This window comes from Catharus ustulatus, chromosome 10, assembly GCF_009819885.2.
Source record: "Catharus ustulatus isolate bCatUst1 chromosome 10, bCatUst1.pri.v2, whole genome shotgun sequence".
In the NCBI taxonomy this organism is placed as follows: Eukaryota; Metazoa; Chordata; class Aves; order Passeriformes; family Turdidae; genus Catharus; species Catharus ustulatus.
This window is the reverse complement of record NC_046230.1, coordinates 21664918-21690676: the sequence shown is the minus strand read 5'-3', so window position 1 is coordinate 21690676 and position 25759 is coordinate 21664918. Positions and strand designations below refer to the sequence as shown.

General features: G+C 43.7%; 1 protein-coding gene across 1 annotated transcript; it reads right to left on the bottom strand.

Moving 5' to 3' along the window:
- Positions 1 to 5810: 5810 nt before the first annotated feature.
- NCEH1 (neutral cholesterol ester hydrolase 1) lies at positions 5811 to 24693 on the bottom strand. Its single transcript, XM_033068546.1, has 5 exons — positions 24537 to 24693; positions 15874 to 16102; positions 13968 to 14037; positions 11887 to 12058; positions 5811 to 10525 (listed from the first exon to the last, which is right to left on the bottom strand). Exons 1-5 carry the CDS (start codon positions 24672 to 24674, stop codon positions 9908 to 9910), a joined length of 1227 nt encoding a protein of 408 aa, XP_032924437.1. The 5' UTR covers positions 24675 to 24693; the 3' UTR covers positions 5811 to 9907.
- Between the last annotated feature and the right edge of the window lie 1066 nt (positions 24694 to 25759).

The window sequence follows — 25759 nt, the reverse complement described above, 5'->3', positions numbered from 1 at the left end:
TTTGGTTTTGGCTGGGGAGGTCTGGATATCTCCAACAAGGTTTTGCTGAAGGGCCGAATTTGCACAATTCCCAACATTTTCCAACATTTCTCAAGGTTTCTGTTCAGTGCTGCCTCCTGGCTCCAGGAGGGCAGGGCTGAGTCAGTAAACAGGCAGGGTTTTTGGCCAGCCTCCTTCCTTGTTAGCTATGAGCAGCAGATTGTTTAATATTTGAAGCACTCTCCTAAAACCACACTGGCTCATTTATTTTCAAGCATTTCAGGGAAAGGGAAACAAGCTGAGTGGAGGGGTGGAGCAGATAAGCAGCAGTGTTTTTCCCTCCTTGGCTGAGTATTTTATTGATACTGTGGAAAGCACCAGCTCTAAAAGTTTTGACCTTTCCTATGTGTATTGCAGTTTGCCTATTTATAAAAGTTAGATAAATTCCCACTCACGTTTGTTTGTGCCAGTCACTGCTCTCCTTACTCTGGTGTCAGAGGTTCCTTCACCAGCACATTAGATGAAGCAGCTACAAATAATGTGGGCAAGAGTTTTCTAATCTGAGTTAGGTGTATCCCTATTCAAACCTCACTGCCACAGCTTGAGATGCTCACAGACCCCTCTGGCTGGGGCAGCAGCTCCTGCTGGGCTCTGGGGCTCCCTCTCTGTCAGCTGTGGCCCCAGAGCTCCTCAGGACAATGTCAATCTCTCTGTTGGATTCAGCAGACTGTTGTTAAGGTCCTAAAATGATAACATGTATATTCATTGTCTAAAAGGACAATATGTATATTATATTCAAATAATTCTTCCTTAAGAAATAGCTGAATCTCCTCAGCTGTGAGGAGTGTTAATCTCCATGCTCCCAGCTTGGTGTTGTAGGAGCATTGCCAAGGATGAAAAAAGCAAACCTGCTCAGTTAGAGCAAGTGCCAGCCCACTGGCTGCTGGTGTTTTTGTGTCCTAAAATCCTTGCCTGAATAAACACTGCTGACACTGTGGTGAACTGGTGCATTCTGCAATGCCTTGCACAGGAGACAGAAATCATATGGAGTGTGTGTCTGAGCACTGAGCTGGTGAATCCCAGCCTCAGGCTGCTCCCTTGGAGAGTACCAAGGAGCTCCCCAGGCTGTCAAACCCTCTCTGTCACCGAACTCAAATCTCCTCCTGCAAGCCTGAACGAGAAAAAGCCTCCACTGTTTTGCCTCTCGTTTTCTGGAGAGCTGGCTGGTGTCCAGCCTTAGGGAAGCAGTGACAGGAGGGGTGGAATTCCCCAGCCCAGCCTGGAGCAAACAGCCATCTCTGCCCTGCTGGGGCTGTCCCTGCCCATGGGACATCTGCTCCCAGCCTGGGGCAGACACAGAAGTTTAACCCACAAAGTTTAACCCAAGAGCTGATCTTCAACCCTTGCTGGCTTGGTTGCTTTTTAAACTCTCCTCTCCCCAAGCTCGATGCCCTCCTTCCCACTCAGTAAAGATCCCCTGGTTCCTGAGACAGCCCTTTGGGAAAGGATGAAGTATTAACAGGAAAATCACCTGCTTTAACTTGTTATTCATCTGGAAAATAAATGACTTCACAATTTCATTATGGTCCTGGCACAGATGAGCTTTTAATGATTGCCCTGATTGATTTGGAAGTGGAAAGACAGTTGGTTTTGGAAGTGGATAGATAGTTGGTTTTGCTCCCAGCTCCAGCTTTGGGAACTGAGTCTGGGTCAAGGGGAGTTGCTGGGATGTTTGCAGAACAGTGTGGTGAGTGCTGTCAGCTGGGACAAAGAGGTGCAGAGTTAACCCTGCTGCCCTTAACTGACTGCAGCTTAGCAAACAAGCCTGTTGAGGAAGTTTTAGGAGGAAGAGCACCCAGTTGTTTTGGCTCTGCTGCATTAACATGCAAACAGCAAATGGCTTTTTACAGCTCAGGAGATAGTGGTCTGAGCAGGCACAGGAGAGGTGACATGATAAAAATAAACACTACTCAAGCTGAAGTAGCATTTCAAAGTGACACTAAAGAGTAAGTTAGAATTGGGATTTGCATTTTGGAGTGAAGGCCCAAACAGATTGCATGAGTGGCTGATGAAGTAAATGTATGAATCTGCCTCAAGGTGATAGCTCAACAGACTTGTTTAGATCTTGCTTAAACTCAGAAACTCCCCTGGAAATTCAGGTGAGAAGATCACCAGCCCAAAAGCCAAGATGATGACACTTAGGAAAATAAAAGGCCTGAGCCCAAATTCATACCAATATGGTAATTTTAGCCTGACTAAAAGGACCATTATAAATCTAGAGCCAGCCTACAATCCTTTATGAAGTGGTCCTAGGTTTGTACTATGGCAACTTCTATGTATATGTGTGTGTATATATACATATGCACAGGTATAATTTATAGCAAGTAGTTTCTGAGAGTGTGCTTAAAAATATACATTGGCTCAGGGTGAAAGCTTTTGTTTGAGCAGCATCACTGTGTCACTCATGGTGAGACATGTAATTCCATAGGACTTTATCACTTTTGTACCCCGTCTTTGATTTTTCATAGTTTTACTGTGGAGCTGGCCAACACCCAGGTAAATTTGTGTCTGTGTCAAAGAGATTCCTTCCCTTCCAAATGTCCTGTCTGTAGGCCACCACTCTGGGGTTAAACATGAAATACAAATGTACAATACCTGATCTCTGATTAACCCCCTGCTATTTCAGCAGATCACACAGGACCTGAACTAAGCAGTTGGTTCTTTGTGCTCAAATCCAGGCTTAGACTGTGCCTCTGGGGCATTGCTGTGAGTGTGAAATAACAAGTGACATCTTCCCTCCCTTGGCTGTCCACACAGACCACCAAAGCCAGGATTTGCAATGGTATGGTATTTCAAAGGCTGGGAAGCCCTGTTGCACTTGTGCAGGGGAACTGGTGATGAAAAATAGGAACACAAAAGGAAATTGGGAGTTTTCGGGTTTTTTGCAGGGTTTGCTGGTTTTTTGCAGGGGTTTTTGGAGCCCCAGTGCTGGTGCAGACCCTGACCCCTCATACTGAGCCTCTCCAGCTGCACAGGGAGATGAGGAGGCATGTCTGACTCCTGCCTTTGCATGCTCCTCAGCACAGGTTTTTTTGGGGAGGAAAAAACCCCTTATGAACAGATGCAGTCACAGTAAATGTGCAGAGCTGCTGTGCTGAGCTGTTGTGGCTTTGCAGCTCTCCAGAACCCACAGAACACTTGTGGGAGGATGCAATGGCTGCTAATGAAATGTGGGACATGTGCACATGGCTGGGTGTCAGAAACACCAAAGGTAACTCATCTGGCAGCCAGAATAACTCAAACCCCAGCTGCTGGCTGTGCCATAGAGCCCTGGCTCCCACAGGCTCCAGAGCAGAGCATCAGGGCTGCTTTGCCAGTGGGGTGCTTGAAAAGGTCATCTCCTGCCAGCATCAGGAGCAGGGTGTACAAGGGCTGTAAAAATTTCCTTTTTCTTACAATGAGGTGCCTTATGCACCATTAAAAGAGAGGAGATGCCACAGCACAAGGGCAGAAATAGCCTCACTTCTTCAGGTATTAGCCTGCACCATTTCCAGGGACACTCACAGCTCTCTGTAGGTTTTTGGAGATGCTGTTTATGCCTCCGTGCAGCCCTCTCTAACACAGACAGATGTCTGTGCAGGCCATGGAGATTCCCCTGAAAATACAGCTCTCCATGAGCTTGCACCATGCCCTGGGCACAGAGCAGCACATTTCCCCTGGGCGCACTCCATCGCCCTTCTGGTTCTGCAGCTGCAGCAAACCTGGGTCACTGCACACACCCCAGCTGGGTCCAGGGTCTGAACTAAGGGCCAGGTCACCTGGAAAACATCCTCACAGCCTGCCAAGAGCTGAGTGGTTCATGCTGAGGAACCACAGAATGTTTGGGTTGGAAGGAATGTTAAAGCTCCTCTCGTTCCACCCCCTGCCATGGGCAGGGACACCTTCCACTGGATCAGGTTTCTCAAAGCCATGTCCAACCTGGCCTTGGACACTTCCAGGGATGGGGTATCCCTGGGATGGAATGGTTATGAAGTGCTTGTTTGGGGTTTGGGTTTTTTTTGGATTTTTTTTACACGAACTCTGAGTAATTCCCCACTGGCGCGACTTCCCTGCCTTGTCTGCATGAACTCACGAGTCAGGGATGGGCTGCCCCAAATATTATTGCAATTCCCACAATAACACTTCCTGTCTGACAGTGTGTGGTTTCAGAAATTGCTGCAGCAGACTTTGCTTTAAACACTCCCTCTGCTGGCTGTACTGCAAATGATTGCCTTGTGACTAAAAACCTCAGATTGGAATTAGATTGTTATGAAATTACTAGGTTAACAGTAATTCCCAGGTGAAAAGTAATTCCCTTTATTCCTTCACCACACCCTGAATCCCACCTCTCAGTGCCCCTGAGTTCTGCACTATCCTGACACTGGCACTGTGTTTGTGAGAGGGACTTTTCTATAGTACCAATTATTATTGCTGATTTAAGTCTCTTGATATAAAATTTATTCTCTCCTTTAACAAATTTTGCCTCTCCTATACCCCTAGTCATGATGGGAAGTGTTGGGGTTTGAGATTCCACTTCAGAAATGAATAGCTTTTGTAATGAAATGTTTAGTGTTCTCTACACTTAAAAAAAATCATAAAAAGTGATTTAAAATACTGTTTCTGTAAAAACAGCTTTAAAGGAGCCATTGCAGCATTTCTTTTTTTGGTTTTATTTTGCCTGTGTTCCTGCTGAATAGTTGATAAACCCTTTAAAATGCTGTAGAAAATAATTTGGAAAAAATACTAGATTTACACTAGGGGTGAACTTAGTCTCATATTAATGATGTGCTGCCAAGCTATTTAGATGTCATTTATAAAAGAAGCAAATGCTATTGGATTAATGCCAGAAAAACTGGAAGTAAGAGTGAGGAGAAAGCATGTGTCTCTCCTGAGGATGAACAAAATCAAGCATGGCCCAGCTCCAAAGAGTTTTCTAAGTGTAAGGCAAAGGGGCAGAGCCCAGACAGGCGGGATGCAGGAGAAGGATTTTGGGATCCAGCTGTGCCAGGCACAGCCCCATGGGAGGTGGGAAATGGGACAGGGACAGCCAGGCACAGATGTGGTCACAGCCCCTCAGCTGAGGGAGGCGCTGCCCTGCCTTGGCCAGCCCTGCACAGTCACAAATGTGTGACAGCTGAGAAAACATCACTGGAAAAAAAAAAGTTCTATGTGGCCCAGACTGGTTTTAATGCGTTCAATTTCATGCAAGTAGGAATAAGACTATTGCTGGCTTCAAAAACAGGGTTGCAAGTCCTTTGAAGCATTTTTCCCCACCTGTTTTTTTAGCAGGAGAAAAGCTTTGTACTGTGTGAAAGGCACAGGAGCCTGCTGGACAAAAAGGGAAACCCCCCACATTAGGATAGTTCATAAGCAATGCTGCTGTGATCAATAAATGAGAGAGCAGGGGCAGAAAACAGGTTACAGGTCAGGAAAAAAAGAATGTGAAAGGAAGGCAATTAAATAATAGGAATGAAAAGGAACCCAGACTTTTGCTGGCTAAACCAAATTTCAAACATACACATAACCCACAGACACACAAAAATGTGTTTATACATCAGAATGGAGAATTTGAGTTTGTTTTGAAGAAGAGGAACAGCACCAGTGCAGGTTTGGCCACGCTTCAGCACCAGCAGATGTGCTCACCATTAACCAGAAATGAAGCACAAGGAGGGGACCCTCACAGCCCATGGAGACCCTCACAGTCTCCTGCTGTGAAAACAATCAAAAATCAGATTGGAAATGCTCAGAAATACAAAATCAGTGGTCCTGGGAAAAATAAAATAAAGCACAGATATATTTCACTTTATTTATTTGTTCTTAAAGTACACTTTAATGAGATCTTACACATCTTTCCCCTGCTCTGGGACAAAAAGCAAAAACCAGTCATACATAAAGTAATGAATGCATTCACATCAAGTATGTTGGGCTTTTGAACATCATAAATATGAGAACATTAAACCAGCTGGTTTTAGATTTTTTTTGAACAATATCATTGTTACAGATCACAGCAGCTTAAAAGGTTTACCTCAAGTTTACCTGCTTCCAATATTTTTATTTTTAAAAGTTTCTAGTGAAGTTTGGTAAGAGATTAAAAAATATAGAGGCCCAAATACTACAAAATAGTGTTTTAAAGATGAAGTATTTCTATTTTGTTTGTAGGCCTTAAAACTCACAATGGCCATTCTGCTTTGACTGGGAATGCAGTTCTGGAATTACTTGGATGAAGGTTAGGAAATTCAGCTTATTTGAGATTTTTATGCATCATGAAACCTCTTGAAAGAGATCTGGGCTTCCAGAAATGCTGAACACCCATCCTTTAAGAGATCCTCAGCTAGGGAGACAAAATCTCCATCTATTCCTGCAAATATTAGCCAAAATACTGGGGACTCACTGATATAGTTCTTAGGTGTACGAAAGCAGGATAAGAATGACTATAGGTTATGCAAGTTGATTTTGCTTTTTTTTTTACTTTTTTAAGCTGAATGCTTGGATAGCCATCAGGAACCAGGTATTTTTGCAAAAGAGGGATAAAGTCTAATTGTAGAAGGAGAAGAAAATCTAACTACAGAAGGTATCTAGCTGAAATCATGGTAAGAAAACAAACTTACTGAACACCTGCTCTGAAAAGACTCTACCGTGCACAGGTGAACTATTGCTCCAAACACTTGCTCTGATCCTACAACCTGCCAAGTGCCCTAATCTGCTTTGTGAAATAACTAAGGGATGAAGGTGCAAGATGTGCCTGAGGAAACACTTGGAGATGCAGGAAAACACAGGAACAAATCCAGGTGTTGTGAAATGGATTAATCTTAATCCCTTGCTGTCAGGCATCTGCTTTCTGAAACCCTGAGTCAGTTCCTGGGAGCTGGTAGCAACACAGCTGGAAACAACCCTGAACTTCCAGTGTGGGGGGACTGTGTGCAAATGAGGACAAAGCACAGCAGGAGGAAATCTGGGTTAGGACTAAACTCACTTCAAGGTTTACGCTTAATTTGATCAGTGTCTCGTGCACTAAAGGTCTTTTTAGAGCTGCAACTCAGACCTGTTTTTTCCCATGTGGTAGGATCCCTCAGGTGTCTCTGCAGCTCTCAGGTATTAAACCACATGGCTGCAAGATGAAAGCATCCAGATCTTTGACAGAAGTAGTTAATACTGCACATCACATCCACGTGGGGCTGCGATCTCGGCTATCGCAGCGGGCTGCTGACGGCTTCGTAAACACGTTCACTCCAGTTATAAACTGACTTCCATTTCTTGTGCCAAGACTTTAATGTGCTTCAGTGCATGAAGGAAATTTACAACCGACTCCATGAATATATATATATACATATACATATATATATATTCCAGCTCTCCCTTTCATTTCAGTTAAAAAACCAGCAGCAATTATATTTTAGGTTCGTAACATATTTATAACTTAGCTAGAAACAAATGTTGAGCTACAGCTTTGCAGAAAGCTCTCAGGAAAACTTAAAGATTTATAGGAATATTAACCATTTTCTTCCAGTACTACAGTTATACTATGATGTATAATCATAGTATAGCTACATATTATGCTCATTACAGTGAGCAGATATAAATTATATCTTTTTTGACGTGGGTTTACTCTTTAAGTGGGAAATCCAGGAAGAAATCTGCTGTTATAAGTAAGTAAAGTGATTTATTTTTTTTTTTCACTATTTTAGTCATAGTTTAAAGTCAGGTAAATGTAGCTGTCTCCCTGTAAAGGGAAAGGACCCTGGGGCAGATTAGTAACTTTTCTTTTGAATGGACATAACTTTGGTTGCTGTCTGTTTAGAGCATACAATCTATGAAGTTGTGTTTATGGGGAAAAGGAAGAAGGGGCTTAAATCCAGACAATAACTTTGAATTCTTCTGCAGTGTTAATTGGGTTTCTTGATCAAAATTTACTCTGATTCAGATTGTCATCTGGTTGCTCTAATTCCAGCAAGTCTTTGTAAATGCTAAATGGAAGGAGAATCTGGGCCACTGTTAAAAAAGCTTTGCCTTGTGATCTCTGTGTGAACTATGCTGGAATGAGTTTTGGCCTGCATGACTGAGCTGACATCCAGGCCTTGTCTCATTAAGGTTTTTCCTAATACACACACATTAACAACCTGGTGTTTCCAGGAAGCAGTGATTCAGCAAAGCCATTCTCCTATTTAATTTAAATCCCACTGAAAGGGGACTGCTCTGTATATATCTGAAACGTCAGAAGGCAGTTTGATCTACCAGTACCTGATGGAGCTTTTTAAAGAACTTTTCAGAATCCTGCTGTAAGGAATGCTTTAATGAAACTGCCTTTGTCATGATCTCCAGGGGCTAAGAAGCCTCACCTTAGGGCTCCTGACAGGAACCAGGACAGAGGGGAGCAAACTTCTCAGCAGAACCCGAGCCCAGCACCATCCCTGATGGGGACAGGCTGCTCTGAGGCAGCTCTTGGGGCAGGATGGAAAGTCAAAAGCCATGGGAGCTGCTGAGTGCCTGCAGTCACATTCACATCCTTGTGCTTCACCCATGCCTGAGAGTCCAGCTTCACAGCTCTTTGTGAGGTAGGAAATCACTCCCTCCCTTGCAGAAGTGGGGTGTAAGGAGATGATGTTGTTCTGCTGGGGACCCACAGGAAGTCTGTGGTAAAGCTGAGGAGGAATTTGATCTCCCACTCTCTCCTCTGTGCCTACTTTTGACACCACCTTCATTTCTATAAGCTGTGAGCAGCCTGGACAACAGACAGGCACAAAGTGGTTCCATTCCCCTGTCCTGCCTGCCTGAACTTTAGACTGGCTCAAACTGCACAGATTTGCTGCCCAGGAGTGAGATCACCTTACCTAGAGTGGGCTGCAAGACAGACAAAGCTCAGCTGCAAAGCTCAGAATTAAATCTTCTGTATAGATTGGAGCCCACTTCTCATTGCTTTCCTTTCACGAAGCAGGAAATACAATTAAAACTACAAACACAAAATAAAAGTCAATGAACAAAAACTTCTACTATTAATTACAAACATTAGTGCAAACCACACAGCAGACTATTTGCAGTAAGGTCAGTATTTTCTACAAGGAGGTTTTACAACTGAGGCTTTAAACACAGGTAAGTCACATTCATTAGCCAAGTAAGTAGTCAGCTTTGAAGGTCACTCACACAGGAAACCTGGATTCTGCTGCTACACATAGTATTTTATCTTACCTATTTGTGTGTATGCTATCACACTTTTTATTGAAAATATATTTAGTCCTGTACCTTTTAAAAATATATTTATTAAAAGGCGGTAAAGACCAAATTCCAAAGCTGAATTACAGGATTGGCTAACAGACTCCTCTAGCATCATTTTAATTGTCTAGAAGAGCTTTTGTGAAAAATAGTTTTAAAAATTTAAATGAGCCGTTTGTCTATGGCAAAAAGCCAACACCTAAATCCGTGCTTGTCATCCAAATGCATGGCCCTGCTGCCCAAGGTGAGTGTTCTCACTGTGACATCAGATGCTCAGTGCTGCTGTAGCTCACATTTTTACATATTCAGAAGTAGATTTATGTGTTAGGATTTATCTTGCATCACTTGAAAGCCAAGGCCTTTGTACCTAATTAACAGTCAAAGCTTGAAGGTTGCAGCCAGGTAAGAATCCTGCAGGAATCCTGATCTCCCTGCTCAACGCGTGCTTATGTTTGGCAATAACCATCTGGGAGAAAGTGGAAAAAAAATTGGTTTGAAAAAAAAAAATTCTCAAAATGCTTTACTGGGCAAGGCCAATGGAGCTAGAAAACGCTGCAGTCAGTGGTCTGTACCCCCAGCAGCTGCAGCCAAACAGTGAAGTCAGAATTCAGAAAAGTGCACTTTTGGATTGTTTGCTCTTCTGCCAGCACACCCACCGTGCATCCAGCGGGGAGCCCTCCCTTCAGAGATTCTCATCCAACCACTTGATGTAGCTGTTCCTGGTCTGCACGCCGGCCGAGAAATCCGTGGGCCACACGGTGAAGATCATGCAGCCGTGGAAGCAGTCGTGGAAGTGGTCGAGGGTGACGGGCACGCCGGCGCGCTCCAGGCGCGTGGCGTACATGGCGCCGTCGTCGCGCAGCACGTCGTTCTCGCAGGTCAGCACGTAGGTGCGCGGCTGCCGCGCCAGCGTGGCGTCGTCCGCCAGCAGCGGCACCGCCCGCACGTCCAGCAGCGCCGGCAGCCGCTCCACGATGGCCTCCGTGCCCGTGGCCTGCACCACGGGCTTGTAGTTCTTCTTGAAGGAGGGAGGCAGCAGCGCCGTCCAGTTGAGGCGCGCGCGGAAGGAGAGCGCGCGGCCCACGTTGAGGGCGGTGTGGTTGTTGACCAGCAGCTCGTGCGCCAGCTCGTAGTTGCCGTTGATGTAGTCGATCCAGTAGTTGATCATGACGTAGCGGGGAAGAACGGGCATGTTCATGTTCTGCTGGTAGGAGGGCGTGTTGAAGTCAAACGCCTGCAGGACTGGATAAATCAAGGCCTGCAGTTTGGGTCTGACAGCCAAATCCTCCTCTTTGCTAAGCTGTGTGGAAAACACGGGACAGAATGAAGATAAAAATGTATCAATGTGGAACTGCAGAAAAGAGAACATTCATTTGGCAGTTTTAGAGTGAATTCTGCTCTTATACAGGTAGTGTGGCTGCTCTGTCTGAAGGATCAGCAGCCTGATCTTTTTCTGCTCTCATAAGGCGGCTGTTCAGGCTGACCCAGCAACCTGTTCCCAACAGAAATCAGTGATGTAAGTTTACTGAAGGAGTAAGAACAAAAAAAAAAGTGGAATTTCCCTAACACAGTGCCCAGTTGAACAAGTGGCAACAGAAGGAGTTCCTGAATTAAAGGAGATAGTCTTTCTAAGAGCCTTTAATGGATTTTTCTTCCATGAATTGATTAACTGGGTTTTTATCAGCCAATGCAGATTGCTGGTATCCACAATTTCTTCTAGCAAAAACACACCTGGTGCAGAAGCACCTCTCTGTATCTGACTCAAGCTGCATTTGATTTGAGTCTATCAACACATTTAGTGCCCCTTGACTGCCTTACTGGAAGAGTCACCAAATTCTTTGTTTCATCTTCTACACAAGATACCCAGTGTCTTATCGTGTCTATTTTGTTTAAAAAGAATTATGCATCAGGAAATCAAATTAGGAATGCTCTTTCCAAAGCATGGTACTATCATGTTTATCAGTTCTCAATACTGAAGCTTTTATTGTAATTGTCTCTTATTAATTTTTCCACCCTAATTTGATATTGCAAGGTTGTCATGCTAATTAGTTGCCTGGACATGATATCTGCTTTCTTATCACTAATGGTTATGGAAATAGGAGTAAATTAGTAATAATAATATTTCATTCAACCATGAAAAATAGTACTTGCCTCGGGTTTCCTTTAAACTCTTTACTAGATCAAATTCAGACTACATTTAAACTGCAGATACACAAATTTCCTTAAAAGTGCAAAATGCTACAGGAGGACAATTTAACAGAAGAATTAAGCTCCATTTACTGTATATTTTGTGCTTCATTTGAATTTGAAAGAAAAAAAAGCATATTTTCAGACAATTATCTAAAAATAGGCAACCACATTAAGAAATTATGCCTACTTGGAAAAACAAGGACTTCACCAGCAAAACAGGTAAAAAAATTCATTTAGTTACTTGCTCTTAAACTGTGGTCCATAACTTGTGACTGTAACAACACATCACAACCTGTGTGATTCATATAGTGACTCAGTCACTTTACACAAGAAAAATGAGCAGATTCTGGCTTTCTACCATTCTGCTTCTAGGGGTGGCACATCACCTTGTGATGGTGCAGCACAAAGAACCTGCCAGCCTCTCTGGGCTGGACTGCTGTAGTGCAATCCAGAACACTCCATGGGTGTTACCTGCTGGCACACAGCAGCTGCCAAATTCCCTCCTGCACTGTCCCCAGAGATTGCAATCCTACTGGGGTCCACTGAGTACTCAGCTAAGACATCAGGCTGCAGGAAATGCTTTGTTGCACGAAGAGCATCGTGGTACTGCTCAGGGAAGCACACCTCAGGCACCAGCCTGTATCTGCAAAAGAAAAGGGATAAGAAACAATTCTTATTCTGCTTTATTGTACTGATGTTATTGTACCTCTCCTTTAGGATTTACAGGTGATATCAGATAACCTTTACTGGAAATAAGTATTTCATTAGGATAAAAAGTACAGAAAAAGTAGGAGGTGTGTAATACCTATGTAAGACTTAATCTTATAATTAATGTTCTCATTTGGAAAAGTTAAAATATACCTACTGGACATGAATAATACCAAGATAGTATAAAAGTGTGCAGCACTTTCCTAGAATTTCCCAATGGAGGATTTCATCATGCATTATAAAAATCAATAGCTAAAACACCCTTGGAAATGGTTCCTGGTTTTGATCCAAATTCCCACCTTAACAAGTACAAGGGTGAGTAAATCATACACGCCCAACATGCTCCTGTTTGGCTCAGCCAAACATCTAAACCCTTCTGCTTCCCAAATTTATACTGATGGCAGGAGAGAATACATCTTGCTATTCCTCTGTCCATGAAATGAACAATAGCCAAGAAACTAGCAATGCAATTTTTCTCAAATGCTACAGATTCAACACCTTTCCTTTATCAAGGAGAGGAGCAGAAATGCACCCATTGGGCAGGTGGGGGATGGAGGCACAAAGAGAACAGTCTGCCAGGAAGAGCCAGCAGCTGAATCCCAGACATGAGGCATTCTCAGCTTCTAGGTAACAATGCAGGAGAAATCTGTTTGTATTTACTGAATAATCTGACATCCAGGAATTGTTACTGGGCCTTATAGTACAAAGCAAAGTTTTAAGCTTTTCAAACTACAGATTTTACACCTTCTCAGTAGAGCCTAGAGAACCAAAATTCCACTCTCTGACTCAAAACATCTTTAGACTGTAAGCTAAAGAAGTTTCTGTATGGAGAAAAAATTTAAACCTAAGATTAAAACTTTCAAACTCCAATTGTGACCTGCTGTCAGAAAGCAATCTGTATCTTGTACATACAGGAATCTGAGAGTGTCCTTTGGGAGCTCCTTGCAAAACTGCCTAAAAGTAAACTGTGCATGGATTGTGCAAGTGAGATGTGAAATTAAACCAACAAGGACTCTAATTAGACTTGACTAATTGAATATGAACACCTTGATTGAAGGACATAATGATTAAGGAGAAGAGGTAATAGTAACTCAGAGCAATAGGCACAGTGATATCAGCATAAATCAGAAAAGGAATAATAAGGAACTTTTCAATATTGTGATTGTGGCTTGTCTGGAACAACCAAGCTGCTTTTGTAGTTTTCCTTGTTTCTAATAATAAAAAACCAAGACAGTAAAAAAATAAACCAAACCCCCCAACCCTTTAAAGTATACTATAATAAGCATTAAATTAGTAACATAACTATATAGTTAAGTTTCAATTAGATCCTAAAGCTTGGTATGTAATGAACTGCAGGTGGGAAAATTGAGTAATTTTATCAAGTGGTTTTGGTTTGCAAAAGAAAATACTGAAGTTGACAATAAAGATGGGAACAGTACCAATCAGGTTGGAGTCGTCTAGGTAATGTGTTTGGCTAATCAAGTGGTTTGTTTGCCTTGGAATTGTTCAACATGTTGAAAAAGCAGCCCTGCTTCTCTGTTGTCTGGCAGTCTTCTGCTCTAAAGGGAAGCACAAGGCTTAAAAGAGGACTGGAACAGTAGGAGATTGCAAGAGCAGCAGGAAACTGCCAGACCCCACAGTGTATTCTAAAATAATTAGAAACCCACATGAATTTTTGATACCATTCCAATTTGTTGTAATTTTAAAAGGATATAGGTATCAGACTGGTATAGAAAGTTACTGTCCAAGTTAAAGTCTCACAGAGAAGCCACTAGTGAAGAAGAAGTTGACTGTTACGTATTTATAATACCTTAAAACTACTTGATCAGTTTTAGATTACTCACTCAATAGAGACAACAACAGCATTCAGAGATTCAGCCATGATTCTGCAGAGATTGTTGTAAAGGCTTGTTCCTGGAAGGGAAGGACATGTTGTTAGGGACATGTGAGTCAATAGTTCCCAAAGCTGTTCCTAAGGCTTCTCAGAAAACATACAGCCCTCACACAGATACATTCTGCAATCCATACTGCAGCAGAAGGAATGTAATTTGTGCCTTCAGAATCCTGCAGTCTAATGCCTCCTTCCTCCTCTGTTTCTTGGTGACTTCAGACATGTCATTTCACCCACCTATCACAATTTTCTCACTTGGCCAAAATCGAAGGCACCCAGTGGTTTGGGGGCATTAACACCCAGAGAGAGTTACTGCTGTATGAGTCACTGCCTGTGCTTCATTTTATTACAGCATGCATTGCTTTGATTCAAATGAGTTGCCCTATTAATGTCAACAGAGCTACTCATTTAAGGGAGGATTAATCACAGCTATCCTATTTATCACAGAACTGATGATCTTTAATTTTATTCCTTTCTAGTTACTCAATTGTTAGTTCCCAGTACTATAAAATATACTAGGACACTAAATGTTTTTTAAAGTATCCAGTCTTAGACGTTAATATTTAGGTGTAGCAATTGTGTCATTAACTTCTGCATCTTGGACTCAGGGATATATCTGGCAAAGCCAAGCTATAATCATCCTGACACAGTGCAGCAATTTAATATAAACTTTTGCACCAGAGTCATATGCAAACTATTACAGAACAAATGATGCAGGCAGGAGGTTAACAAATATCCTTTGGGCAGGTCTAAAAAAAAAATCTCAAAGCACATTTCCTCTGTAGGAAGAGCAGTAAAGTGTTTAACTGCTACAGGACACAGAGACTGGAATTTCCCAAGGCATGTGAAAGCCACATTTTGAAGTTATTTAGGAACCTAAATCTCACTCAAGTCATGATGTAAATGACTTGTACATCCAGAGTCTAAATGCAATCAATACAGTCTGTGTTTTGTATTATTTTGTAAAAATCCACTGATATTCTTTTTCTGTAGAGGAAGCTGCAGAATGCATCAGGGCTGCATGGGCTTCAGGATGACATGGGACATGTGAAAGGACAAAGAGAGAAGGCTCTTCTCAGATCTGGATCTCAGAGCAGCCACAACAACCACAAGCCCTTTCTCTCCCAAGGCTGTTTTCCTCCTGCACGATGTGGACGGAATCAGTGGTTACCTTATCACTGCCTATCGCTGTACCTCACTTCCTCTGATCATGTTTGTGGTTTCCAAGTTAATGGAGTAAACAGCATTAAATTCCAAGGTAATTATGCTAGTGGTGGTGGCTGTCCCTAAGAAGCAACCAGAAGAGGAACCAAACTCAACTTGTTTCCCTCACACTCCTCGTGTGTGTGCTCAGCAGTGTGTATTCCCAGGCAGGTGTTATTTAAAAATCAAACATTAGCAAGGCTGTTGCATGCAGTGTAGATCAGCTCAATCTTCTGCTAATTACTCTCTAAAAATGGGGCAAACCCACGTAATTTCTTTATATGTAGCCACTGGAACCTGATCACTAAGGACTGACTTTTGCACATTACCTCAAAAAGTGGGGGACTGGCCAAAGCAGCCCACCTAGGCATCACAAAAATTTAATCAAAAAGCAATTTTTTCCTCTCAGGATGTGACAAAATCAACCTTTAGGTCCTTGTACAGCTCACATGCAGATAAGATATGAACTTCTGCTGTGTGTTCATGATATTTTTCTCACTCTCCCGTTAGACTTGATCCACCAGAGTGGAGACAATCACTGCAGAATTCAGGTACATTAGCAAAACTGCCATTCCTGGCAGGAAAAGGAGTTTTTGGCTTTTCCTGCTAGGAGAACAGCAGACTGGAATCCCATCTAATTACTGGCAGACACCTACTTGCACTAGCCAAGGCCCAGCCTCCTCCGTGGATGTAAACAACGCTGCGCTTGAGGCTTTCATCTCCCTTCGCAGGAGGTTCAAACACTCGCACTTCCACGCCGTCAAAAACTGCATCTGTGATTTTAATGTCTTCAGAGGAGACAGACTTCAGCTTGTCGAAGGTGCAAATCAAATAATTCAGAACTATCAAGTGATGGCTGAGTCTCAGATAGTGAATCAGGTGACACTGGTGGGGGGAAAAGAAGAAGAAAAGAAATTTCTGTTACTTTAGAGCATATCATATGTGACCACATTGATACAACTGCCTTCAAAGGGCAGGTCCTGCATGATTCTTTCAATATTCACTGGAAAATGAAATTTTATCAAGGACCTCTAGTATTTTTAAAGCTGTATGAAAACAAAACACAGCCCATAAAAGATTTCCTGTGGAAAAATAAAATTAAACCATGAGCACTTTGTGGATCACAATCATGAAGGAGCACTTGGATCCTCTAAAAGATGCCTCAGAAGGGGACAAACTTCATGTTCCACTAGGGGACCTATGAAGCTCCTCAGAATGGTGCCAGCAGAGGGCAATACTGCACAGGCAATGTTTGTTGGTGCAAAAGTATCAAAAATGCTGATTATTTCTCTTGTTCCACTGCAAAGCATTAAGTCTTTCTACTTCCAAATTAAGAAAAGTTCCCAAGGACTGCAAAGAAGTTTGGAAACAGGAAGTCTTAAAGGAATATAATGGTGTTTTTTGGCTTGTCCTGTGTTTACCTGCTGAATTGGGAAGGATCTGAAACACTAGTCAAGAACAACAGGTTAATGACACTTTTTTCCAACCCCAGAGCCTCAAGTGTGTTACTTTTTCATGTGATTAAAGCACCATGAAACTGAAGAATGATCTGATCTGTTTATCCCCTTATGGTAGAAGGAAACAGATTTTATCCCCTTTAGCTATCCAGGAGTTTTATTTTCATGTTTATTTTTAACATTTTGCCCTGACTCAATTGGAAACCTGTTTCTCTTAGCAAACACTGCTGGGATTCAAGGCACTCCTCCACTTGAAATGGTCACGACCTGCTCCCCACACATGACCTGCTCACTATTTGCAGTGCATACCTGTTCCCATGCCCTGGATGGTGCACCAGGGGTGGCTAAAGGGCAGCCAAAGGACCACAGTGCCCAGACTGACCTTTTAAAAGAAAAAGCAGTGGAGGTCTTTCACCTTTAAGCTCAGAAACTGGATAACCAGCAAAGCCTTTTGTACAACTTTCCTCAGTCAAGGCAATGGAGCTGGGAGGTAAAAATTAACAGATATATTTAACATATACCTCTGAGAACACTACCACTAAGAAAACTGTCAGCTGGGAACTTTTATTTTATGTCCAGGTACCAAGTCCTTGGAACAAGAGGTGTCCTGTTGTACAGGGCTTTTCCACACATGCCCACTTTGCAGTGTGAATTCTGGCAGTCCCACTAGTGCAGTACATCCTGCTACAAAGATGCTGACACAGAGCCAGCAGAGACACCCAGGCACTGGTCTGACCACACTCACCTGCTGAAGAACAGAGAGTCTCCAGTTTAATCTGTACAAAATCTGCACACACACCCCCAGAAAAAAAAGCAAGCTTTGAAGCACTGAGCATCCTCTCTTCCAAAGAAGCTCTTACAGCCACAATCTCTTACATGTAATTTTGTTCTCTGCTCTAATTAGTTTGAATTTTTAAAAAATTGAAATATTTCATCCAGGTTCTGTACAGAAAAGCCCTGCACAGCTCCCACTGCAGACTGCTGTAGAAAAAAAGACAAGTTTGATATTAAAAAAAAAAACCCAAATTTTTACACCAAATACAATGGGCTGTTATGTGACCTAGGAGAGGAACCCACTTCCAAAACAAGAATTTAAAAAAACTACTTTCTTTTCTTGCTTTAACTTGTGGCAACATCACCCTGCTGAGATGGTTTGGTAGGAATTCAAGTTTTAAAATGTTTGCTGCTTCTTACATGGGATATAATTTCTTCATACTGCAAGTCTTTTCTCAGAGAAGAAACACAAAATATCCACCCAGCAGGAAGAAATGCTGAATTCACAAGGCTGTTTGTATCTCTGAGTTTCAGCCTGTGTTTTTCTCCCACCATTACTTAAAATTCCCACAGGAAACCCCAGGACTGGCTTGAAATCTGAAGAGCAATAACACATCTATTAATAATTTGGCACACAAATTGGTGGGCAGCCACTGATGTAACCACATAAAGGTCTGATCCTGTCTGTGCCCTAAGGAGGCTCCCAGGAGAGGCAACCACTGGGAAGCAGTTTTAGAAATACTGCTAAAAAAAACCTTCTTACAGATTTCATTTAGCCCGACTGTGCTGCAACAAACATTTAATTTTTGTTTTCTCCCAGTTTAGTTTGCATTCTTTGTAGACAAGATTACCACATGTTCCCTGGAATCAGGGATGTTTTGTTTCCAAGGCTAGTTAGTGGTGTTTACCAAGAAGTGTTTTGCCCTGTTCTTCAGACCACAGATCACCCTGGCAATCTGCAGCCCGTGCTCTTTCATGCCTGTTTCTCCTAGAACAGGCCACTCTTTCCAAGAATCCATAAACTAGAAAGAGATGCTTTCTGCATCAGGGCACAAATGCAACACTCCTAATTATTTACCAGACTTGGGCAGGTTTTTTGCCAAGCATTTATCAGCTAGATTCGTTGTTAGTCAAGCTGTCTAATCAGCCTATTGGCTTGTTATTTGCAAGGCATCAGGATTGCACTTTTTGCTGGCAAAGAGCCACTCTTGTCCAAAGTTCACTTAAGTAAATTTCCGATTTTCCTCTCTCTGTAAATATTAAAAAAATATCTATCATATCTTAGCAGTGTGTACTAATACTCCTGGGAGAAGATGTGGTTGGCCAACTCTCCCCTAGGAGTGCTTTGCACTCAAAGAACTGCCCATCCTGATGCCTGTTCTTCCCTGGCACTTTTATTGTGGTGCTGCTGGAAGCCTCAGAGCATGATCCTTCTGCACCAGCTCAATACAAACTCAGCAGAGCCAGAGAAAACCCAAACTTCAGCAATGTCACCCCCTTACTGCTACCCCAAGGCAGGAGAAGGGATGGGACCAGCCCTCGTGGCAGCAGCTGGATTGCCTTAAATCCAGTATAAAACTGGAACTGCTCACCTCATGTGAGCAATAATGGATTTGATCTTTGCTGGTAGCTGTGATTTTTGCCACCCTTCCAGCTACAACCTGCAGGGCTGCTGCAAGGTTATCAAATATAACACTTAAATATATTTGGGGGTGATTTGTGTGGGTGTGTGTGGATGAGAGAAGAGAAGAGAAGAGAAGAGAAGAGAAGAGAAGAGAAGAGAAGAGAAGAGAAGAGAAGAGAAGAGAAGAGAAGAGAAGAGAAGAGAAGAGAAGAGAAGAGAAGAGAAGAGAAGAGAAGAGAAGAGAAGAGAAGAGAAGAGAAGAGAAGAGAAGAGAAGAGAAGAGAAGAGAAGAGAAGAGGAGGGGATGTTCTCTGGTGAAAACAGAGAGCAGACAGTGCTGTAATACTAAAAGCTAGCAAGAGGAAGAGAAAGCATAAGGAAAAGGGGGAAGTAAAGAGACTACAGGAAAGAAAGAGGAGATAGTATAAAGATGAAAAGCCTGTGGGCAACTGGCCAGAACTGCTGTGCCAGCCACAGGCACAGCACATTGCTCGCTCTGGGTCACAGCTGCAAGTTTTCCCACTACAGCAAAATCTCCTCTTTCATCAGGTCATTTCCATGCCTGAGATTTTAAGGTAAGGACTATGCAGGCACTCCCTAGGGACTGAACTGTTCCAAGAGTGACACCTTCCTTCTGGTAAATTCTTTGATATGGGGTGCCAGATACTGAAAGATTTAACTGATGTAGGAGAAATTTTTCAGTAAATGAAGAAAGGAGTCAGGGCAGAATGAACAAAAAGTACTGCACCAGTGAGGCACCACTACTTCACCTTTAACCACCAATACTTGTCCCTAATTATATGGATTCTTCTATTGGCTCCTCAGCTGATAATTTGATGAAGAAACTCACATCCCTCAAGGACTTGAATTCCATACTTGTCATGTGTTCTGTATTGCAAAAAAGTAAACCAAAAGGTTTTGTTGCTCATGTCCAGTAAACTCTAACACTACTCAACCCATGGGGAGTCTCTGTCCTCAGATGATTTCCTTGGCTAAGCCTGGCTCTGCCCTTTAGCCTTTAAGAATTATTACGACAGGTCAGAATTATTACGACAGGTCAGAGTTATTGCGACAGGTCGCGCTTGCAGCGCACAAATGCAACACCCTCAGAGCCACCAGCTGCTCCCTGCAGTGCTCCCCAACTGGGCACAGCCAAGGTCCTGCAATGACCTTCCAGGCTTTGGGGGGGAATCAGGAACTGGCAAACAGCTCAGGCTCTTTTTACATCCAGCACTACTTGGGACGGAGCCAGATCTCACTCATGACTCAACCGAGTAATGATGCTGGAACTGCAAGGCTGAACTGCCTAAAACTCAACTGCCTAAAACTCAACTTCCTACCTTAACAGACACAGACACTACAGTCAGTTCTGGCATTGCTTGGAAAAGGACACTTCTATAAAGATTAGAGGCCAAAACGCCAAGACAATGTCTGCAGTCAGTAACAGATTAGTGAAAAATAAACAGGATTATTTCCCCATTTAGCTGTGTGTGGAACATATTGTTTTGTGTGCATTTCGGGCAATTTACCCTGTTGAAGGGTGATTTTACAAAAAGATTTCTCAATGCAAGTGTCTCGTTGCCCAAAAAAATGACTTTTTAATACTATTAGACAAAGACAGTTTTCAAAGACAAGTGCTCTTAGTTTTATGAAATTCTTTCAGAAATAAAAAGAAACCAGGAAAATTGTTTTTTCAGTTTATTAATTAGAAGCAAAATCTAGATTGTATTTTAATGTAACTTTTTGTGCATGTATCTATTCAACCATGATGATCTGCTTTGATAGCAACCTAAGTTATCTGTTCCTGCAAAAAGGACTTACAGTGTGGATCAGTTTCTGCTCAGGTGCCAGTGCTGTGAGACCTACCTGCCATAACTAAAAACCTATTTTACTGCAAATCAATTCTAAGCCTGGTCTTGCATCCAAAACCATCAACAACTTACTTCACTGCCTACAACTATGACTTACATCTGTCCAGAAGTCGCACATTCTGAAATAGGTGAAGTATTAAAATATTGGAAAGAACTATCACTGCTTTTTTTACCCCTGAATGTTGATATCCCACAGCTGATTTTATTCCAAAAGTGACTGCAGAAGAAGCACAGAGGGAACACTTGGCTGATGAGAAGTCCTCTGCCCTGTACAGCTGCCTGCCTTCTTCCACATGCATCTGATGGCCTCTATGCCAACCCGTTTATCCTTCCAAACCTTTGCTAACAGCTGTCCCAGTTCCAAAAAAATCCCTCTTCCCTTGCCATGCACCAGAATAGCAAGTCTTGACAGCGGTGTTCAGAAATAACTTATTTCAAAGGACTTGAATAAACATGTGCTGCTCTTTCCTCCTCTAAGGGAGAGTGGCTAGAGGAAGAAGTGAAAAATGCCTGTTATCAATACTGCTGTTACAGCAGAATTATGAAGTGTTGCTCTAGACACTTCAGAACAGACAACAACTGAAAAAATGACTGTGGCTAAATCTATGGCTCAATCCTGAAATTAACTTTATGTGGCTTCCCAAATTTCAGTGAAGCTGAGTTCTGATGTACCTGTATATATATGTATATATATAAGTTTTTAATTTCTAATCTCAAATTGTATTATATCACAGTTTTATGTTAAAATGTTACCATGTCCCATTTTGAGGCAGGTGACAGACAAATTTCCTTTTCTTAGGTAAGTATTTTCACATCAATTCATTGATATAATTAAAGTCTCAGCTGCTCTGTTTTCTTTCCAGAGCAGCACAGGGCATTAGAGAGAGCACAGGAACAAGGCTCTGAAAAGTCATCTCAGTTTTCAGCTCCTTCACTGGAATTTTTGTGGCCTCAGATAAGCACTCCAGCTCTTCCTACCTCTGTTCCCCCCAGTTTAAGACTAGGTTAGCAGTATCAGTTCCCTTCTGTAGTATGTTTTGAAATCTACTTAAAGAAACTGCCCTATAAGCATTATGCACTTTTAAAATCACCTGATTATACTTGAACATTTGTTGGAGTCTCACATTGAGCCAGGACACTGACTCAGTCCCAAGCTTGTAAAGAAATTTATAGCTGACTAGGACAAAACTCTACCTGCAAATGTAAAAACCTTATCATTAGGACGCTGGAAGCCAGTGACAGTCCTATTGTGTTTTGTTAATAGTGATTATTAATGCACTGAGCAAACAAACACATTATCCCTAACAAGAAATGGTCACACATAGTCATCAGAGTCTTGACAAATCCATTTCAAAATAAGCAAATCACAATTAATTTATTTGAAGCATGTGAAGTTTGTGGAGAAAAAAGTACATTTCAGAGATTTTAAAATTAGAAAGGTGTTTCTGTCAGTTATCAGATCTATAAGGCAAAGTAATAAACAGCAAGCTGAAATTCATTCTTAAGTGGGTGAAAGTTCAACAGTCACACTGAGAGAAATGTTAAACCATTTGGCCTTGAAACAGCTGATAGACAAAGAAAGAGGAAGCTGAGCTCTGGAAAAGGACGTACACTTTATTATATATAAACACATGAAAGCTGCCTAACAAAGTAAACACACAAACTTAACTTTTACAATCCTACCTGGGGTTTACAAGAGTTCCTTCCTAATGACATTCATTTATTCCTGACTGTGCTGCCTCAGTGCTAGAGAGATTTCTGAACACTTGGAAAGCACCTTCTCTTTCTCTCCAGAAACCAATGCCCCAAGGCTCACCTGCTGCGTGACTGGGGCACCTCTAACAACTCACCTCCTTCGTGCTTCTGTGTAAAACTCACTTCTCCCTTTGGTTTGCAAGTGTTGTCACAGGACCTATTACTTGCTTTGTAGTTTTTCTCACTATTAAAGTTTTTATTTCTAAGGCCAGAGATGCAAACAATTAAGAAATGACTACTTTTCCCTAACAGTCTTCCTTGCCCCAGAGAGTGGGGCAGATGTGGGCACCTCAGCCCTGCTGCCAGCCTGCTCCAGCTGGCACCACCCAGGCTTTGTCCTGCCAGCTCCTCCTGGGATTATGACCTCTAGAGTATCTCAGAAGAGATAATCCTCAGCCTCCAAACTAGAGGCACCAGAATGCATCTACATCACATAAACTGAATGTGTAGCTGAGGCAGCAGCAATATACATATACATAGTCACAGTTATACCATTTTCTAAAGTTAGGTCTCCTTCAGCCAGAGGTTCTGGCCTTGATCCAGGTGTTCCTGGACAAACTGTGTTTTGCAGGCAGCATGGCCCTTCTGTCCCTACTTACCAATGAATTTGGGCAAGCAGAGCACCTGCAGCTCAGTCACTTGAGTTAAAAACAAGGAGCAAGTGAATGTCAAGCCATAGATTTTACTGCAGAATTTAAGACATTGCATTGCATAATTTTCCTACTATACAGGAGGATATACAAGTGACTAGGTTTAATTTGTACAGCAAACAGATTTTATCATTTCATCCTAGAGGCACTCTTTGATTCAGCTATACAATTGCACCATAAGACGTCCCAGGGGATCAGATGAGTGATCCATTTAGTCCCAGCTTCTGTCTCCAAAGGTGACAGAGAAGCTATTCAGGCAAAATATACAAGTTTGAACATTGTGTGGTCCGCTGTCCTCTTGCTTCCCACTATCCACTGTTACTGCATTAAGAATGTAGCAGGTACATTCCCACCTAGTCCATTTATGAGCCCACTGTCATCTTTAATCCCTTTTTCAAGGGATCATCATCTGCACAAAATACAAGCTTCTGCACATTTCAAAACAATTCAGTAAACTAAAATCAAAATCAAAACAACTTTCTGTTTTCACATACGTAGTGCCTTACATCAGTCCTGTCCATGACTGATCAGTCCTTGTGAAAGATCAGATAATATTAGAAGAAAACAAACTTCACAGCTAAAGCCATTATCAGAAATTTTGCCATCCCTGTTCTGTTTCATGTCAGCATAAAAACACTGGCAGAAAATAAGGGACAAATCATTGTGACAACAAGCAAGCATTCAAAGAGTTTTATTTAGTAATAACCCTCCCAATCAAGTTTAATATTTGAAAGATATTCCTATGCTTTCTTTCCGTAAGGCATACCTAACAGATCAGATTAAAACCCACTAATTTATTTTTCCTGACCACGAGCCGGCAAGTCGGGCACCAGACCGAGCCCTACGCGGTCAGGCTGTGCCGGGAGCCCCGGGCAGCGCGGGCAGCGGGCGGTGCCGAGCGGACGGACAGACGGACGGACAGGGCGACACCCGGGGCTGTCCCCTCCGCTGCCACCGCGGAGCCAGCGCCTTACAGAAGGACACCAGCCCACTTCTCCTCCTGCATGCGGGACCGGCCGCAGCTCCGGCCCGCGGCACAGGCGGTGTCACCGAGCCGGGTGCCGGGCACTCCCCGCCCGGCTGCAGCCACACGGCAGCTCCGTGGGGCCGGGCCGGGAGGGCTGTGCGGGGCCGGCACCATCACCGCGCTCCCGACCGCCCCCGGTACCGGAGCCGGGGCCGCCTTACCGTCTGCTGCACCGCCCGGAAGGTGGCATCCAGCAGCATCAGCTTCCAGGGGTCGGACACGGCGCCGGGCAGCGGCAGGTACACGTAGTAGGCGGACAGGGCGGCCAGCGCCGGCAGCAGCACCCAGGCGGCCCGCATCGCCTCGCCGCGCCGTGTGCGGCCGCCTCGCCGCGCTCCCCGCGGGGCGCGCACCGCCCCCGGGCCGCCCTCCCCCGGAGGAAGTCCCGGCGCTTCCTCCCGGGCCGCCGGCCGTGTGCCCGGCCCGAGGCGAGCCCACAGCCCGCCCGGCGCCGCCCCGCCCCGCGACCGCTGCCCCGGAGCATCGCCGCGGCCCGAGGCTGCCCGGGCCGGGCCGGGGCTCCCGGGGGAAGGGGCTGTGCGGACACACGGGGAGCGGCGTGACGGAGCGCCTCCATCGCCCGCTCAGCCAACAAAGGCATCCACATCTGCACTGCTGCCTGCGGGCTCCTCATACCCACTGCTGGCTTCCTGTACCCACACCTGACCTCTGTACACAGTGCTGGTACCCCGTACCCGCTGCTGACACCCCGTACCCGCTGCTGACACCCTGTACACACTGCTGACACCCTGTACACACTGCTGACACCCTGTACCCACTCTTGGCACCCTGTACCCACTGCTGACTCTTTGTACCCACTCTTGGCACCCCGTACCCACACCTGCCCCCTGTACCCACACCCAAACCCGTTGCCCACCTCGGGCTGAGTGGTTGTGTGCGAGCTGATCTGGCAGCATCCAGTCCAACCCACAAGCAAACCCCACCGGTTTCATGGAATCGCAGAATGGTTTGGGTTGCAAGGGGCCTTAAAGCCCATCTCATACCCAACCCCCTGCCATGGACAGGGACACCTTCCACCAGACCGAGCTGCTCCAAGTCCTGTCAGACCTGGCCTTGATTTTCATGTTCAGGGGTTGTAGCAGCAGCAGATGTGCGCGGTGGCAGCTCTCTGCCAGCAGAGAACAGGAATATCAGTGTTCAGGTAGGGTTTGCCCTTCTCCACTGGGCCCAGAGGCTGAGGAGCTGACATGAATGCTGTAACATGGATCAATTCAAGGCGGTTTGAGAGCATCTCAGATTCAAGGTGTTTCCAGCAACTCAGGGACACCCTTATTTTACCTGAAGAAACCATACTGTTTCTCATTTAACACATCACAAAATGATTCCAGAAAGATTATTTGTTTTAAGGTATGTTTATTTTGTA

Coding starts and splice junctions, on each gene's coding strand:
- NCEH1 (XM_033068546.1), bottom strand. CDS start 24,674: ATGCGGGCCGCCTGGGTGCTGCTGCCGGCGCTGGCCGCCCTGTCCGCC. Junction 16,103..24,536: donor TCCGGGCGGTGCAGCAGACG/GTAAGGCGGCCC, acceptor TCCCCCCACCAG/TGTCACCTGATTCACTATCT. Junction 14,038..15,873: donor CTGGGCCTTGGCTAGTGCAA/GTAGGTGTCTGC, acceptor CTTCCCTTCCAG/GAACAAGCCTTTACAACAAT.